General features: G+C 47.7%; 1 protein-coding gene across 1 annotated transcript in view; it reads left to right on the top strand.

The window, feature by feature from the left end:
* Window positions 1–8797: 8797 nt before the first annotated feature.
* The window catches only part of LOC140425542 (sodium-dependent neutral amino acid transporter B(0)AT1-like), a 56381-nt gene continuing 47154 nt past the window's right edge, over window positions 8798–18024 (top strand). Inside the window, exon 1 of the mRNA XM_072509950.1 lies at window positions 8798–9095. Within this exon, the coding sequence (XP_072366051.1) occupies window positions 8894–9095 (202 nt within the window). The 5' untranslated portion in view covers window positions 8798–8893. The remainder of the gene's footprint in view (window positions 9096–18024) is intronic.

Below are 18024 nucleotides of genomic sequence, written 5' to 3'. Positions count from 1 at the left end.
GCACATATTTGGGTTGTGGGGGTGAGACTCTCGCAGACACGAGGAGAATGTGTAAACTCCACACGGACAGTGATCCAGAGCCGGGATTGAACCCGGGTCCTCAGTGCCACAGGCAGCAGTGCAAACCACTGTGCCGCCCGCATTTTTCTAAGAGTTATTGGCTAATTCACTTGCGTAGTGAGTCTGGTCAAGTGGGGCTAGAATTGACCGTGCACTAGCTCAGCGTGTTGTAACAGAAGGCAAAAAAAGAGCCCCCAGACAAAATATAAAAATTCCAAACCAAATTTATAAATGGCATGATTCCATATTGCAAACAAAAGTCAACTAGTCGCCCTTGAGCATTTCCCTAGTGCCTAGCGGTTCTGCTCCTTTGTCTGTCTCCGTGTTCCTACATAGAGCCATCCCAGTGGCGGACGCAGGGTTGTCATGGAATTTACAGTGCAGAAGGAGGCCATTCGGCCCATCGAGTCTGCACTGGTCCTTGGAAAGAGCACTCCACTTAAGCCCACGCCTCCACCCTATCCCCGTATCCCAATAACCCCGCCTAACCCAACCCCAGGAAATCCACGCAGACACGGGGAGAAAGTGCAAATTCCACACAGACAGTGACCCGAAGCCGGGAATCGAACCTGGGACCCTGGAGCTGAGAAGCAACTGTGCTAACCACTGTGCTGCCGTTCTGCCCATGGTTGGTGGAAGTTTGCTGACTTTCACTGTGTGAGACGGAAGACGACCTTGGAGGACGATCTTGAGCAGCTCGTGTTCGAGAAGGTGCCTCTGTGGGAGGCACAATCCCAGCCTGGGCTGCATGGCTGTCAGGCAACAGCAAGAACACAGACAGAGTGGCAGTGGTAGGAGCATGAATTCTGTCCTCCTGGGGGAATCCAGCAGTGATACGCACCATGGAGCCACTGCCACTCGCCTTTGGACAGCACCTCAGCAACCCTAGTAATCTGTTGGTGGAGAGATTGTTGTGAAACTTTACAAGCTGTGTACACTGGTATCCACAATCAGGCTGACAGCAGACTGGTCTTGCATTGAGAGGAGCCTGAGCTGTCACTGAACCACCAACGGTTGGGTGGAATCCACTTGTGGGGGTACAATGGAAGTGACCCATTGACCATTGGTCACTGCATTATGATCTGGTCCACAAATGCACCAATAGAGTTGGCCAATTTCTGTATTGGGATAGGATGGGCTCCAAGGTCTGCACAAATCCCTGTGCACAGTTAGTGCCCAATGCTCCTGAGTTCCCGACAGTCCCACCATTACACCAAGACTTGCAGTGTGTTCTCCATTAGGCTCTGATGCACAATCAATACTCTTGAGACAAAGAGGAGTCATATCTAATCGGCTTTAATCAGCTAGAACTGTACCCAGCAGCGATGATACAGAAAGTGAAGGCTGCTGGGACGGCATCGATTCTTATACCCCGCCTCTCAGGGCGGGTCAATGTACATTATCCAATGGTAGACCCCTCGGTCTAGCCAATGTTCATTCACCTCTCAGGTACTGCAATACCTGGTATTACCACAGGCTCCTTGGGTACATTTCCTTGTCAAAGCTCTGGGGCGGGATTCTCCGACCCCCCGCCGGGTTGAAAAATTGCCGGGGGCTGGCGTGAATCCCGCCCCCGCCGTGTCCCGAAGTCTCCGCCACCAGAGATTCGGCGGGGGCGGGAATCGCACCGCGCCGGTTGGCGGGCCCACCCCTGCTGATTCTCCGGCCCGCGATGGGCCGAAGTCCCGCTGCTGGAATGCCTGTCCCGCCAGCGTGGATTAAACCACCTTTTGAATGGCAGGGCAAGGCGGCGCGGGCAGTCTCCGGGGTCCTGGGGGGGGGGGGGCGCGGGGCGATCTGGTCCCGGGGGGTGCCCCCACGGTGGCCTGGCCCGCGATCGGGGCCCACCGATCCGCGGGCGGGCCTGTGCCGTGGGGGAACTCTTTTTCTTCCGCCTTCGCCATGGTCTTCACTATGGCAGAGGCGGAAGAGACCCCCTCCCCTGCGCATGCGCGGGATGACTGTCTGGCGTGGCGCCAAAGGCCTTTCCCGCCAGCCAGTGGAGCGGATACCGCTCCGGCACGGGCCTAGCCCCTCAAGGTGAGGGCTTGGCTCCTAAAGGTGCGGAGACCTCCGCACCTTTGGGGCGGCCCAACGCCAGAGTGGTTCCCGCCACTCCATTACGCCGGAAACCCCCGCCCCACCGGGTACAGGAAAATCCCGCCCCTTATCTGTGTCCTTGGCGCTAGAACCCCAGTGCAACTTTACCATGTGTAATTCATGTCTTAATGCCATCCTGCAAAGTAAGGTGCGAGATCAGCTGGTAGGTTCTGAGTGGGAAACTGAGTGACGGTGTTTCTTAATCATCAGTGAATTGTTGCCCACCCACCACTGCCCAGCGAGGTGAAATTCCTGGATCTCTGAAAGGAGAAAGGTACAAAGGTAAGGCTTTGGTGAGGTGAGAGCAGGGGAAAAGCAAGAGGTGCTTGCTAAGACCATCTGCAACTTGTAAATCAGAATGTGGGCTGAGGAGGAGGTGGAATTTGTGAAAGACGATTAGCTATGGGGGTACGATCATCTCTAGTAGTCCAACCCTTTCACTGGTCATAACCTCAGTCATTGTAACCTCCAATGATGGACAGCACTGTCTAGTCTATAGAGATCTAGTCTAGTCTATAGGACATGGAGGCACACCTGTCCTCCTCCCATTACCCCCTGCCGCCTCCGGTTGTGTACACTTTGTCCTGTGCGAGAGAGGGACATGTGCCGGTGAGTTTGCTGCCATCTGTCTGGGAGACACGGCTATCATGGTTGAATAGCTGGCATTGTGTGAAATGTGGGTGTGAGGCTTGAAGCAGTGCTACGTGTGAGGGGGTGACATGAATGTGGGATATGACCTTGATTGCGAAATGATGGGGGTGCGGTGGATTGAACGGTGTGTGGTGCTCGCGGGATCCTTGACCTTGGCAGATCGTGTGACACCATTGAACCTTTTGCAGCACAGCATCCTCATTCTCAGAGCCTGGCCCCTGGCATTAACTACCCTGCCTATCTGGTCTCGGGAGAGTCTCCTGGCACCTTGTGGTAATGCTCTTTACTTTCTGAATTTCCGCTGGCTGTGGGTTTTCGGACAATTGACATTTTTAAGATCGAGAGATTTTTGGCCAGGTAATGGCCTTGGATGAGTTTAGCCCAAATTCACCAGAATGGTGAATACTGGGATTTAAAGGGATTGAGCACATGCAGCATTGATAGTGGCAGCGTGTTACAGTTCAGTTAGGAACTACAAGTTGCTCTGGCAACATGTCATTTTAACATGCATCTTATAGTTTGGAGACATGATGGTGATGGTGGAGGCTCCAACTTTCTTTCCACCGCCTGGTTGTCCAAGAGTCGCCCACACTGACCACCTGCCATTGGTGTTTGCTGGAAGGATTTTCACACTCAGCCTCTTTGGCCAAGCTATGAACAGGTCCTGGAGTGGACCTGAACCTGGAACTTCTAGCTGAGAGGCAGAGGCACTACCCATTGCGTAGGCAGTGGCATAGTGGCATTGCCACTGGACTAGTAAACCAGAGACCCAGGGTAATGCTCTGGGGACCCGGGTTCAAATCCCACCACTGCAGGTGGTGAAATTTGAATTCAATAAAAATCTGGCATTAAAAAACTCTAATGATGACCACGAAACCATTGCTGATTGTCGTAAAAACCCATCTGGTTCACTAAGGTCCTTCAGGGAAGGAAATCTGCCGTCCTTCCCTGGTCTGGCCGACATGTGACTCCAGACCCACAGTAATGTGGTTCACTCTTAACTGCTCCTTCAAGGTCAATTAGGGATGGGCAATAAATGCTGGCCCAGCCTGTGATGCCATGCCCCATGAACGAATAAAAAACAGCACTGACCTCGTGCAACATTGAAGTTTTCTCAATCTCATTAATAGGAGAATTTTCATTCAATAAACGTTCAATGTCTGATGCCAGTCGCCTCTTCTTGCACATTCAATGTTGTCATTCATCTCAAGAGGCTTGGAATATAAAAGCAGGGATGTACTCCTGAAGCTTTATAAAGCATTAGTTAGGCCCCATTTAGAATACTGTGAGCAATTTTGGGCCCCACACCTCAGGAAGGACATACTGGCACTGGAGCGGGTCCAGCGGAGATTCACACGGATGATCCCAGGAATGGTAGGCCTAACATACAATGAACGTCTGAGGATCCTGGGATTATATTCATTGGAGTTTAGGAGGTTGAGGGGAGATCTAATAGAAACTTACAAGATAATGAATGGCTTAGATAGGGTGGATGTAGGGAAGTTGTTTCCATTAGCAGGGGAGACTAGGACCCGGGGGCACAGCCTTAGAATAAAAGGGAGTCACTTTAGAACAGAGATGAGGAGAAATTTCTTCAGCCAGAGAGTGGTGGGTCTGTGGAATTCATTGCCACAGAGGGCGGTGGAGGCCGGGACGTTGATTGTCTTTAAGACAGAAGTTGATAAATTCTTGATTTCTCGAGGAATTAAAGGCTATGGAGAGAGAGCGGGTAAATGGAGTTAAAATCAGCCATGATTGAATGGTGGAGTGGACTCGATGGGCCGAATGGCCTTACTTCCACTCCTATGTCTTATGGTCTTATAGTCTTATTAATGCCAACTACCAAGGGCATTGTCACGGAGTGAGGTTATGAAACCTAACAAAGAATGCTCCCAGGCCTTTACCTCCTCTTACTCCAACAGCCTCACAAACATCTGATTCGCAGTACCACAGACCCCGCTGAGGCCAGGAATACAGGCAGACGGGGCCCAAAAATGCCAGCCCTGGCCAGCTTGCCAGTCCCTTGACGGCTCTCCTGGTGCCCAGGTATTTCGGCGAAGTCAGATTTGGATACAGCAGGGCTATCGACCCTGGTGAGGCAGGTAACTATTCAGAATTGTTAAAAATCTTGTTAAGCTGAATTAAAGACGGAAAACTGGGATTTTCAGTCAACCCCCATTTTCCTGAAATAATGATGGGCTTGGGGAGGGGGGGATGTGGGAGTGTGTGTGTGAGTGGATGGAGGGACAGTTTAATTGGATTGAGGCTGGCATGCAGTGACAACCTTATGGGACCATAACTTAGGAAACACTGGAACACTGGAGGGATTGAAAAGAGTTACTTGTGGGAAAATCTACAGAAGAGCGGGGGGTGGGGTGGGGTGGGGGGGGGGGGGGGGGGGGGGGTTGTTCAAAAAGGAAATGGGGCGGGTACAGACCCAACTTCATCCCTCTAGGACAATAGGAAGGAGTAACAAGCCCGGAGAACCATTGGTGACCAGACATATTCAGGATATGCTGAGAAGGAAAAGAGAAGCTTTTAGCAAGTACAAGGGAAACAAATCAACAGAGGCATTAGTGGGATACAGAAAGTGCCAGTTGGAGCATTGGAAAGCAATTAGGAGAGCAAAGAGTGGTGATGAGAAAGTTCTGACAGGTAAAAGTAAGGAAAATGCCAAGATATTCAGTAAGTATATCAACGGGAAGAAGATAACCAGAGAAAGAGTAGGACCCATTCAGGACCAAGGGGGTAATCTGTGGGTGGAGCCAGAGGACATTAGTAGGGTGTTGAACGAATACTTCATATCTATCTTCACCCAAGAGAATGAGGAGGTAGGTATAGAACTTGGGGAGAGAGACTGTGAGGTTCTTGAACAGATTGTCACAGGGAGTGACAAGGTATTGGAGGTGTTGGCAGGCTCGAAATTAGAGAAATATCCAGGTCCGGATGAATTGTGTCCTAGAATGCTGGGGGAAGCGAGGGAAGAGATTGCTGGGGCTCCGACCCGAATTTTTAATTACTCTCTGGCCTCAGGGGAGGTGCCAGAGGACTGGGGAAAGCTAATGTGGTCCCACTATTTGAGAAAGGTTGCAGAGATAAGCCAGGGAACTACAGACCAGTGAATCTCACGTCGGTGGTAGGGAAACTATTGGAGGAAATTTGAAGGCGAGAATCTATATCCACTTGGAGAGGCAAAGTTTGATTAGGAACAGGCAGCATAGCTTTATCAAGCAAAGTCATGCCTAACAAATTTGTTGAATTTTTTGAGCATGTGACCAGGTGTGTAGATGAGGGTAGTGCAGTTGATATAGTTTACATGGATTTCAGCAAAGCATTTGACAATGTCCCAGATGGGAGACTTGTAACGAAGGCAAATGCGCATGGGATACAAGGTAACTTGACAAGGTGGATTCAAAATTGGTTTAATTGCAGGAGACAGAGGTTGAAGATAGACGGCTGTTTTAGTGACTGGAAACCAGTGACAAGGTGGCGTACCACAGAGATCTGTGTTGGATCTTATATTGTTTGTCATTTATATAAACAACATAGATGACTATTTGGGGGGTAGGATCAGTGAGTGTGCAGATGACACAAAGATTGGCCGGGTGGTTAACAGGGAGGTTGAGTGTCTTGGGTTACAGGAAGATATAGATGGGATAGTAGAAAGGGCAGAAAAGTGGCTTATGGTGTGAGGTGATACACTTTGGAAGAAGTAATGTGACAAGGAAGTATTCAATTAATAGCATGACACTGGGAAGTTTCGAGGAACAAAGGAACCTTGGCGTATTTGTGCAGAGATTTTTGAAGGCAGAAGGGAAGGTGAATAGGGTGGTGAGAAAGGCATATGGGAAACTTGCCTCTATCAATTGAGGCATAGATTACAAAAGCAGAGAGTTCATGTTGGAGTTGTATAGAACTTTGGTGAGGCCACAGCTGGAGTACTGTGTGCAATTCTGGTCACCACATTACAGGAAGGATGTGATTGCACTGGAGTGGATGCAGAGAAGACTCACCAGGGTGTCACCTGGGATGGAACATTTAAGTTATGAAGAGAGGTTGGATAGGCTTGGGTTGTTTTCGCTGGAGCAGAGAAGATTGAGGGGAGACCTGTTTGAGGTGGACAAGATTATGAGGGGCATGGACAGGGTGGTTAGGGAACAGCTGTTCCCCTTAGTTGAAGGGTCAGTTATGAGGGGGACACAGGTTCAAGGTGAGGGGCAGGATGTTTGGGGGGATTTGAGGAAATATTTTTTTCCCCAGAGGGTGGTGACGGCCTGGGACGCACTGCCTGGGAGGGTGGTGGAGGCGGGTTGCCTCACATCTTTTAAAAGTACCTGGATGAGCGCTTGGCACGTCACAGCATTCAAGGCTATGGACCAAGTGCTGGCAAATGGGATTAGGTATTTAATCCCACTTGAATTATTTGAATTTATTTGAATATTCTATTTGGGTGCCTCCATGTTGAAGCGCCCTCTCTGTAACTTACCTTCCATTGCAACCTGCAGTTCGTCTCAAGCTCTCTGATTGGTTCTCTATTTTGGGAGCCCACCCACAGACCTATATTGGACTGAATACCCGTCTCCATGCCAACTAGGGGGGAGTCCCAGGAAAATCCCAAAAGATTGAGTACTCCCTGCCATGGGTGGGTTCAGAACCTGGAGGCTATCCCGACTCCCGTTCCCCCCCCCCGCACCCAACGCGAGAATCCAGTCCCTTTTCTTTGCAACAATATAAATAAAGGATAAACAGCAGAATAAAACAACATACAAAAGTAAAATGCAGAATAAAATTGAACCTGCTTTGAACTCCCCTGCACCATCTGCCTCACAGTGATCTGCATTCCTAATATATTGGTCCCAATTCTCCGGTTGCCCCAGCCGTGTACTTTTCAGCGGCGCGCCATTCACTGGCGGTGGGTTACTCTGTACTCGCCTCTTGCCAATGGGATGTCCCATTAAAGCTACCCCACACAGCCTTAAAATGGAGGGCGGGGGTGCGCTGCCAGCGTTAACAGAGAATTCCGATGGCCGGAGAATACAGAAGTCACACCCTCACATCAGCAAAGCCAACTAAGTTGGAAATATCCACAGAATTAAACTCTAAAGTCTATGTGGTCAAAATTCAGCCATAATTTACCACAACCTAACCGCAGCTACGTTTTACCATAGTGTTCATTCGTTGCAGCAGCTGCCTCACTTGCTCAGGTGCCTAGTCTACTTAGAGGAAGATATGTCGCTGGGTGATGTGAGAGTTGACTGGAAGATTCTCCTTCTATGCGCCTCTTCCCCCCCCCATCCACCTTGCAGAAGAGACTTCACTTGGCAAACCTATGGCACGAGGAAAATACTGTTGGGGCACGAGGCTTCATCGAACAAATCAGCTAACATCTTGTCACCCAGTGCTCAGATCCACCGTAATGGCTAGCAGGAATGGAAGAGATCGAATGGGTCACAAATAAAACCGCACAATAAGGCTTTACTCAATTTAATGTCTTAATTTCTCTTCAGTTTGGATCTTTGACCTCGGGCATACTTCGAGAATGCCGTTACCAGTTGAAAAAGTATCCTTTGGGAGAGGCTTAGCGAAATGGTCAGGTTTTTAGCAATTATAATCGCATTCCTTACATTTTCTGTGCTTCCTGATCTGCTCACACGACTAATCTGCTGATATAAAAAGTGCTGATTTTTATGTCTCGTTTAGTAAAAGAAACTACTTGCATGCAAAGGTTAATCAGTAGAGGGGACAGAGATGCTTTATAATCTTCATCCGCACTGAGGAGCAAAGGCATCAAAATTGAATCATTTTCTGAGGCCGAGCCCACAATTGAATGTGAGAGCAGTAATCTTCCAGGTGATAAAATGTATTAATAATTATCAGATTTTACTGGGTTAATCAAGCATTCTGCTGACACATCTGTCTGCGGAATATACATTTTCAGGCGATGGTGCTAAAGGTTCAGTATAAAAGCACTCGGTCAACAATAGCACCTTCCACTTGTATCCAGACCCCCTTTCTGCCTGTCTGTCCCCAGTCAGAGATAGTGTGCGCTTGTGCAGCAACACAGACCTGCCCCTGAACCGCAATGCCAAGATTCAGCTTGCCAAATCCTGGCTTGGAAGACAGAATTCCCTCCTACGAAGAGTTGGAGAAGAGGGAAACCGAAGAGGTGGACGACCGACCCAAATGGGACAACAAAGCTCAGTACATGTTAACATGTGTCGGTTTTTGTGTGGGACTAGGAAACGTCTGGCGTTTTCCTTATCTCTGTCAGAGCCACGGGGGAGGTACGTAACTTAATTCAGCTCAACATCAATTGACAAACGGTGCAAATGAAAAAAAAAAGGGAAGGCGTTGTCAAAATGTGCTCAGTAGGGTTTTGGTTGCAAAAGCGTGTTTGTCGAATTGAAAAGTAAAGTCTACAGAGTGACATTAACCCTAAAGTACGGGATGGGCGTAAAAAAAATGTTATCTCAAAGTGATTGCGAGCCAAATTTTGCAGAAGTGTGAAACTGGCCTGACAGATAAGTTGCTTCAACAGTCTATTGACGTTGTTTGTTCACGTCTCAAATGAAAGCGTCAACTGTATTCTTGAAGGAAGTCTGGAATGTTCTGCACAGCTGCCGGCTGTGACTTCCCATGTGTAAGGTGAAACCCATAGACAATAGCATGAGATTTCCAGGGAAAAACAGTTGAGGTATTCTTATTTCTTTGCGTCGCTCATACGCGTTTCGATGACCATGTGTTCCCATCAGTACCATTTGAGGGAACCAATGTATCTTAATAATAATGTGCTCTGAATATACCAGTGGACCTCAGCAATAACGCAACAGGATAGAAGGAAGACAACCAGTCGGTTGCCACAATGTTGATGTAACTTTATGGAGGTCAATACGACCCGGTCTTCGCTAATGTGCTCTTCATTTCTGCACCTGTGGTGTTTTCATGTTGCTGCAGTGGTGTTTATTTTGCAAAGTACTATTAGAATACAATGTTAACATGAACCCAAATTAGATTAAAATCTGCTGTCTTCTGCTGCATGCTTTCAACTGGGTTTCAAAGTAAAATGAAGCAAAATGACGGACTTGTTTCATTCAGCAGACCCGTCCATTGTGTTATGGGGGGCATAAAATAAAACAACAATGTGTACGTTTTGTTAAGAACTGGCAATTCTCAGGCAAATGTACGGAAGTTGACTAATCGAGTAAGATTGTGTCAATAATTCTAAACTTCAACGCAGCATTGACTTAGTGGGCTGAATGGCCTCTTTAGGGCCTCATCCTGTAACTTCTGGGATTTAACCAGTGGTGGGAGAGGCTCATGCCAAACATCAGCCTGGCAGATTTCACTGGACAGGCTGGTGGAGGGCAAGGGTAGGGGTGTTCCTCCTTAACGGGCCCATCGGGCCAATCAAAGCCCCCGTCCACCCTGCCAGACCTTCCCCCCCCCACCCCAGTTCCCCTCCCCCTGTGGCCTGTCGACCCTGACCACCCTCCACCTCCCTCACACCCTCTCCCTTGCAGTGGCCTTTCATTCTGGCCATGGCAATAATACCCCCACTGACCATTAACTCTAGTTCTCGCTCCCCGGTGTTGGGCATTGTTGCAGTCCCAGCGGTGACCACAACCCCTGGTGGCGCTGCTGGGACCATAGGGGTGGCAGCCATTTGATTGGCTTGCAGCTCTCTGAGGCAGGGCCTCCTGCTCAGATACGGGTGGAAGTCCGGCCTTAAACCAATCAATGTGCCAATAGCCGTGGAATGATTGCGGGGCAATTGTGGACCCGCCCCTCACCTTTCCACCACGGGAGGGGGATTGTGGGGGTAGGGGGGCGGGGGGGTGGAAACATGCAGGAACCCTGAAGTCCCATGAAATCTAGCCAGTGACTTACGATGAGGGGTAGGAATAGCCCTGCACAGGGAACAGTTCCTTAAATTTTCAATGAGCTGAAATTTAGACTTTAAAAAACATAGGCTCTGAAATTGCACCATGGGATACTGATGTGCAAACTCGTGATGTGTTTGTCCGAAATCCTCTCTCTGGTATTTTAATGCAGATCCCTATAACAGCAACTTACATTTATATAGAACCTTGTATTGAACCTTTAAAGTCATAAATGTCCCCACATTCTTCGCAGGAGCATTACAAAACAAAATATGACACCGAGTTTTGGAAGGAGATATTAGGTCAGGTGACCTAAAATTTGCTCAAAGGAGCGCAGATATCCCAGAGGGTGGTGGGGCTGGAGGGGTTTACAGAGAAAAGGAGGGTGAGGCCACGGAGGGATTTGAACACAAGGATGAGAACCTTAGAGGGGGTTTTAGCATATTTACCTCACATGGTTTGATGTGTCCACTGAGAGAGCACAGAGAGGATCTTCAGTTGAACACATTCCGAAGATTATTCCCTGCTCCAGCGGAGAGCAGCACTCACAAGGTATGCTTTGTGGAACATTATCGGCCTACACGACCAGAACCTAATTCATTAGGTTCCCTTTGACCTGCATCCCCATTACCAATGCAGCAAATTAGTTCTTGACCCACAACATAATTTCAGTGGTTAGGGGTTAGGAGAATTAAGGTCATACATAGAGTTGGAGTCATTGGGTCAGTACAGCACAAGAGGAGGCCATTTGGCCGAGTGAATCCATGCTAGCTCTCTGCAGAGCAATCTAGTCAGTCTCACACTCCCTTTCTCTATCCCTGTAAATTTATTTCTTGTCTAATTTCCTTTTGAAATCATCCATCATCCCACTTCCAACGCACTTGTAGGCAGTGAGCTCCAGATCACCACCATAGAATCATAGAATCTACAGTGCAGAAGGAGGCCATTCAGCCCATCAAGTCTGCACCGGCCCTTGGAAAGCGCACCCTACTTAAGCCCCATGCCTCCACCCTATCCCCCTTTATCCCCATAACCCAGTCACCCCACCCAACTGTTTTGGACACTAAGGGAAATTGATCATGGCCAATCCAGTGCACATCTTTGGACTGTGGGAGGAAACCGGAGCACCCGGGGGAAACCCACGCAGACACAGGGAGAAGGTGCAGACTCCACACAGACAGTGACCCAAGCCGGGAATCGAACCTGGAACCCTGGCGCTGTGAAGCAACTGTGCTAACCACTGTGATACCGTGCTGCCCACTCACATCTCCCCTTTCATCTCTTGTATGAAGCCTTAAACCTGTGTTCCCTAGTCCTTGTGCCATTAGCTAACGTGAAAGGTTTTCCCCTGTCTCCCTTATCAAAATCTTTCATCATCTTCTACACCTCTATCGGACCTCCCTTCGAGCTCCTTTTCTCAGCTTCTCCAACCTAACCATAGATCTAAAATCTTTCATCTCAGGAACCATTTGGGTAAATCCCCTCCAAACTCTCTCAATGATCCTCTCAATCAGAAATTAGAAGCTGCTTAATGTCCTTCGATTTCTCTCTGGTGTTAATTAAACCAAGTAGAGGACATTTGATTGATTGTGTTCTTGCCAGTTCTTTGCTGGAGAAATCCAGAATTAATCCCACAGCCATGCACTCTTCCTATAACTCTATTGCTCTATTTCAAACATTGATCCGAGGGCAGCACGGTAGCATTGTGGATAGCACAATTGCTTCACAGCTCCAGGGTCCCAGGTTCGATTCCGGCTTGGGTCACTGTCTGTGCGGAGTCTGCACATCCTCCCCGTGTGAGCGTGGGTTCCTCCGGGTGCTCCGGTTTCCTCCCACAGTCCAAAGATGTGCAGGTTAGGTGGATTGGCCATGGTAAATTGCCCTTCGTGTCCAAAATTGCCCTTAGTGTTGGGTGGGGTTACTGGGTTATGGGGATGGGGTGGAAATATTGACCTTGGGTAAGGTGCTCTTTCCAAGAGCTGGTGCAGACTCGATGGGCCGAATGGCCTCCTTCTGCACTGTAAATTCTATGATAATCTATGATTTGTCTTAAAGATTCAAGTGGCCCTGTGGAATCCCTGTGAGAAAGCAGATACTTCCTAGAGGTGATTCCTTCATTCCCAGTTCCCACCATTTTTCTTTCCTGATTGCACTGCCTCAAGTTGGAATATGGACCCACAGGCACCAGTCACCCACCCTCATGCACCCCTCTCTTATATTGTTCAGTAGGGGTCACTATAAAACAGCAACAGGGAGTCAGACTGATCTTCCATCCCCACAGTCAAGGGATACAAAGGCCAATTATAGTGCCCCCTTCAGTTAACCTAAATCAGATCACCCACACAACACAGGACTGATCCTGGTACCATTGACCAGAAACTGAACTGGACTAGCTATATAAATATTGTGGCTACCAGAGCAGGTCAAAGGCTCGGAATCCAGTGGTGAGCAATTCACCTCCTGACCTCCCAAAGCCAGTCCACCATCTACATGGCACAAGTCAGGAGTGTAATGGAATATCCTCCACTTGCTTTGTTGAGTGCAGCTCCAATAACACTCGAGAAGCTCAACACCATCCAGGACAAAGCAGCCCGCTTGATTTCGACTGCTTCCAGAAATATCCGCTCTCTCCACCACCGACGCACAGTAACAACCACATGTACCACTTGCAAGATGCACTGCAGGAACTCACTCACGCTCCTTAGCCCGCACCTTCCAATCCCACGACCGCTACCATCTAGAAGGACAAGAGTAGCAGATACCTGGGAACCCTACCACCTGGAGGTTCCCCCCCAAGTCACTCACTACCCTGACTTAGAAATACATCGCTGTTCCTTCACTGTCGGTGGGTCAAAATCCTGGAATTCCCTCCCTAACAGCAGTGCGGGTGTACCTACACCTCAGGGGCTGCAGCGGTTCAAGAAGGCAGCTCACCACCACCTTCTCAGCGGCAATTAGGGGTGGGCAACAAATGCTGGTCTAGCCAGCGAAGCCCAGATCCCATAAATTAAATGTTAAAAACTCTCCTGATCTGCCAGTTTACCTAGTGGACCCCTATGGTGAGGGCGAGGCCAAAGAAGCTGAGATTGTTCTCCCTAAAACAGAGAAGCTTGTGGCGACTGTCCTTTTTTAGGGAAACACAGCAGAGTAAGGGTCACCTGGTCTGGGTGGCTAATCAGGACTCAGAGTGGGCAATTACCCCAGGGGGAAGAGTTTCTCCCAGGCAGAGGTCTTTCTGAATTAGCTGCAAACATGTTAGAGCACGTGAAGGTTATGAAACAAATCTTTTTTTGTTCACCAATTAAGTCTTTGGAAATGCATCACTGCAGAAGGCAAAGGGAGAGTCATTTGGAGGTGTTCAGTATTCTGAGGGTTTTTATAGAGTATATCGGTTTCTATGGACAACATAGATTGGGATGGTCAGATTTTGGTGTCTCAGGGAATTAAGGGATATGGGGCGCAGACGGGAAAGTGGAGTTAAAGTGCAAGATCAGCCATGATCATATTGAATGGTGGAGCATTCTCGAAGGGCCGTGTGGTCTACTCTTAAAGGCAGGAGGCCTGGCAACCAGAGGAATCAGGGCTCTGAGGTCAGAGCAGGGGAATGAGGCCAATTGCATATAGCTCTTTCAAAGGGTCAGCACAGGTGCAATGGACTGAATGGCCCCCTCCTGTGCCATAAGAATCTAAGACTGTGTGATTAGAGTGTGAGGAAAACAAACTCCTGTCACCAGACCACTTTGTGCCTTTACTAACAAGCCTGAAGGGCAAAAGCAAAATGCGGCGGAGGCTGAAAATCTGGGATATAAAACAAAAAATGTCGGACAAACTCAGCAAGTCAGACAAAGAGAAACACATGTTTCAGGTCAGGCGGTCTCCAACAGGGCCGATGAGGGGGGCGGGGTGGGGGGGGGGGGGGGGTCACCTGTACCCTCCGCCACCAGGTGAGCAGGGAAAACAGAGAGCAGAAAGTAAAGTGAAAACGAGAAGTGCGTTCCCTAAAAAATAAGTAAACAAAGTATCAATAAACAGATAACTGGAAAGAGCTCTCAGTTAATTATTGCCTTCGCATGTACAGCAGGTGCAGTGCACCTTATGCATCATCAAGGAAGGCCAGTTGATTGATCAACGTATTGCCACCTTATTGGAGCTAAACTTTCAGATTTATAAAACGTGAGGGGCGGCACGGTGGCACAGTGGTTAGCTCTGCTGCCTCACAACGCCAGGGACCCAGGTTCAATTCCAGCCTTGGGTGACTGTGTTGAGTTTGCACGTTCTCCCCGTGTCTGCGTGGGTTTCCTCCCACAGTCCAAGATGTGCAGGTTTGAAGGACTGGCCATGCTAAATTGCCCCTAAGTGTCCAAAGGTTAGGTGGGGTTAAAGGGGTATGGTGGAGGATTGGACTTCGGTAGGGTGTTCTTTCAGAGGGTCGGTGCAGCCCAAATGGGCCGAATGGCCTTCCTCTACACTGTTGAGGTTCTATTGAATGAACACTTTGGGTGAATTAGATGCAGAAAGTCTAGCAAACACGTCATCATTTTGAGGAAGCCTTTCTGTCATCACCTATCTATGGAATGAGTGGGTGCAAAATGATATGAACACATGTCTCACATTCATTGTAACAGCTGCAGATTTCATTATAACCACAAAATAAATTAAATATTAAGTCACTGGGGGTGGTTTTGAGCCCAGATTAGCCGTCAGCGTAAATGGCAAAATGGGCCCAAATTCCCTCGCGGGAAACAAGATTCTCGCCAGCAAGACCTCGTTTCCTGATTTTCCACACCCGGGTCGCCTGTGACGTAGGGAAAATCCCACCCGGAAAAGGGCAGGAACCTCAGTTCAATCAATTGTAATCAATCCAAACCTCATTTTCGGCCTGCCCGCAATATGACCCTCCTCCCTCACTGATACTCATACCTCACCAACATGACGCCACGTTGCAACAACTTCTGCGAAATATGAAGCGCCGATCTCCGTGGGGCTGACTTTGCCAGCTTTCTCAGACTCCGCCCCACCAGAGTGACGTCGAAAACCAAGCCTCCATTTTCACTGCGCACAGAGAATCTGGGGAGAAAACTCGGCTGTGCAGCTGGAGAGCTACGCGCTGGTTTCCTTGCTGAAACTGACATGCTGACAAATTGATGGAAGGATGCCGCCTACTGTTTGGGATAAAGATTTTATGGTAACATCTAAAAGTTTTCAAATATTTTGGGATTAAGTTCTTCCGATCAACTGCAGTGTCAGCTGAAGGTCATTCCTCAACCAAAATAATGGCCAGATTCTGCAGAGGAATCTTTTTTGAACGCTAAAATGTTCATTAGTAACATACAGCAAATCTACTTTTCAAGGTGTCCACTTAATAGGAAACAAAATGAACACTTTGTAATAAAACAATTTACGTATTATGCCTTCAAACAATAACCACCATATTTAAATCGTCCAACTGTTTTTTTTTTAGCTAACTTTTATTAAACTCCCACGATAAATCCAATCTTTTTGATTCTCACTGTTTAGATTTTAATGGAATTGGAAGGTAGATTCAAGAATCAATGATTCTGTTGCTGCGGGGCTGATTTTGGACGTTGGAGAGCAGCACTGAATACCTCTGTATTACAACTTGTACATACTTAACAAGTGTGGAGCTTCAAGGTGTTAGTTGACCCAATAAAGTTAGCCTCATAAGTCAAACATCCTAGATGGCATGATTCAAACAGTGAGAATTGTGTCAAAATCATGTCAGTTCTTAATAATTACAATCTGAATTATATTAGTCAAAGATTATTCCATTTTCCAAGGAGGTCGCAACTGCACAACATCAAAAAACATTAGAAAATGAGCTAATGGGCGAAGAGGACTTTTGTTTTATCCATTCTATTGTTAAGTTTACAAGAAACAGTTATACAATTGAGGTAAATATGTTTTCTCCATAGTATCCAGCTGTTTCTCTCTGCACATTTACTGCGTGCGGTGTTGCAAACAGCTGCTTGTACTGAAAGCATTTTCAATGTAGTATTCTTAATTTGGAGGAATTAGCAAATATGTGCTTATGAACTTATACTAAATTCATCTCCCTATGAAAAGGATTTAATTAAAGGCTGATTGCAAAGAGTTTAATAAATTGAGGAGTGTAAATGATAAAACATATTGTACACAGTATGGAGGGGGCTGTGAGGGAGGGTGGGGGATGGGGAGTAGAATCCCATTCCTGTTCCCTGCCTCCTTCCGCTTACAGAAAAGATGCTCTGTTTGTCAAATTGGCATAACTCAGGTCATAAAATTCAAAGATGGTTAATTTGACAAAGATTGCTAAGTATCTTCCATTAACTGAATGGCATTTGCCTTAATGATTCTATCCATCGACCATACTAATTACATCGGTGTTACCGATTTGGATTTTTAAAAGGCCTTCGATAAGGTGCCCCAGAATAGACCAATGAATACTGCCAGAGACTGTGGAGTGAGGGGGCAAGGTGGTAGGATTGGATAAATTGCCAGCTGGCTTCAAGACAGGAAGCAGAGAGTGAGAGTACGGGGCCGTTATTCAGAGTGGCAGAAGATGGGGAAGTGGTGCTCTACAATGATCAACGCTGGTACCACCCCTGTTGCCAATTTACATTAACGATTTGCACTACGGAACCAAAAATACAATTTTGAGCTCTGCAGATGACGCCAACTTGGTGGTGATGGTGGTGGCGGTGGAGGGGGTGCAGATAATCAAACTGAGGAGGATTGCAACAAATTACCTGGAATTGTGTCTGTTGACAGCATTTGAGGAACAAAGGAATCTTGAAGTAAAGCAATGTGAATCACTCAAAGTGTTAGCAAGGCCATATTAAAAAAATCGAACAACTCTCTAGACTTTATTTCCAGAGGGATTGAATGGATGAGTAGAAAAATATCTCCTCTTGGTTGGAGCACACTTAGAGTATTGCTTATGTTCTGATTGCCATGTTAGAAAAAGGACATAAAGGCACTGGAGAGGGCGCAGAGAAGATTTACAAGCATCAGAGCAGAAATACATGGCGACATACATAACAGGAAGAGATTGACAAGCTTGGTCTCTTTTCTCTTCAAAATAGAAGACTGAGGAGTGACCTAAGCGAGGTCATTAAAACTATGAAAGCTTTTGACAGAGTGAATGCAGCGAGCATGTTTCTTCTTGTGGGAAGGAATGTAACTAGAGGCCGCCAATGTAAGATAGGCATCAAGAAATCCACTCGGGAACTCAGAATAAACCTCTTCCCCCAAAGAGTGGTGAGAATGTGGAATCTGCCGCCACAGGGAGTGGTTGATCCGTGAATGGCACGGATGTATTTAAGGGGAAACCAGA

The sequence above is a fragment of the Scyliorhinus torazame genome, chromosome 6, assembly GCF_047496885.1.
Source record: "Scyliorhinus torazame isolate Kashiwa2021f chromosome 6, sScyTor2.1, whole genome shotgun sequence".
Taxonomy (NCBI): domain Eukaryota; kingdom Metazoa; phylum Chordata; class Chondrichthyes; order Carcharhiniformes; family Scyliorhinidae; genus Scyliorhinus; species Scyliorhinus torazame.
The sequence above is the reverse complement of the archived record's forward strand: the minus strand, read 5'-3'. Positions and strand labels throughout refer to the sequence as shown.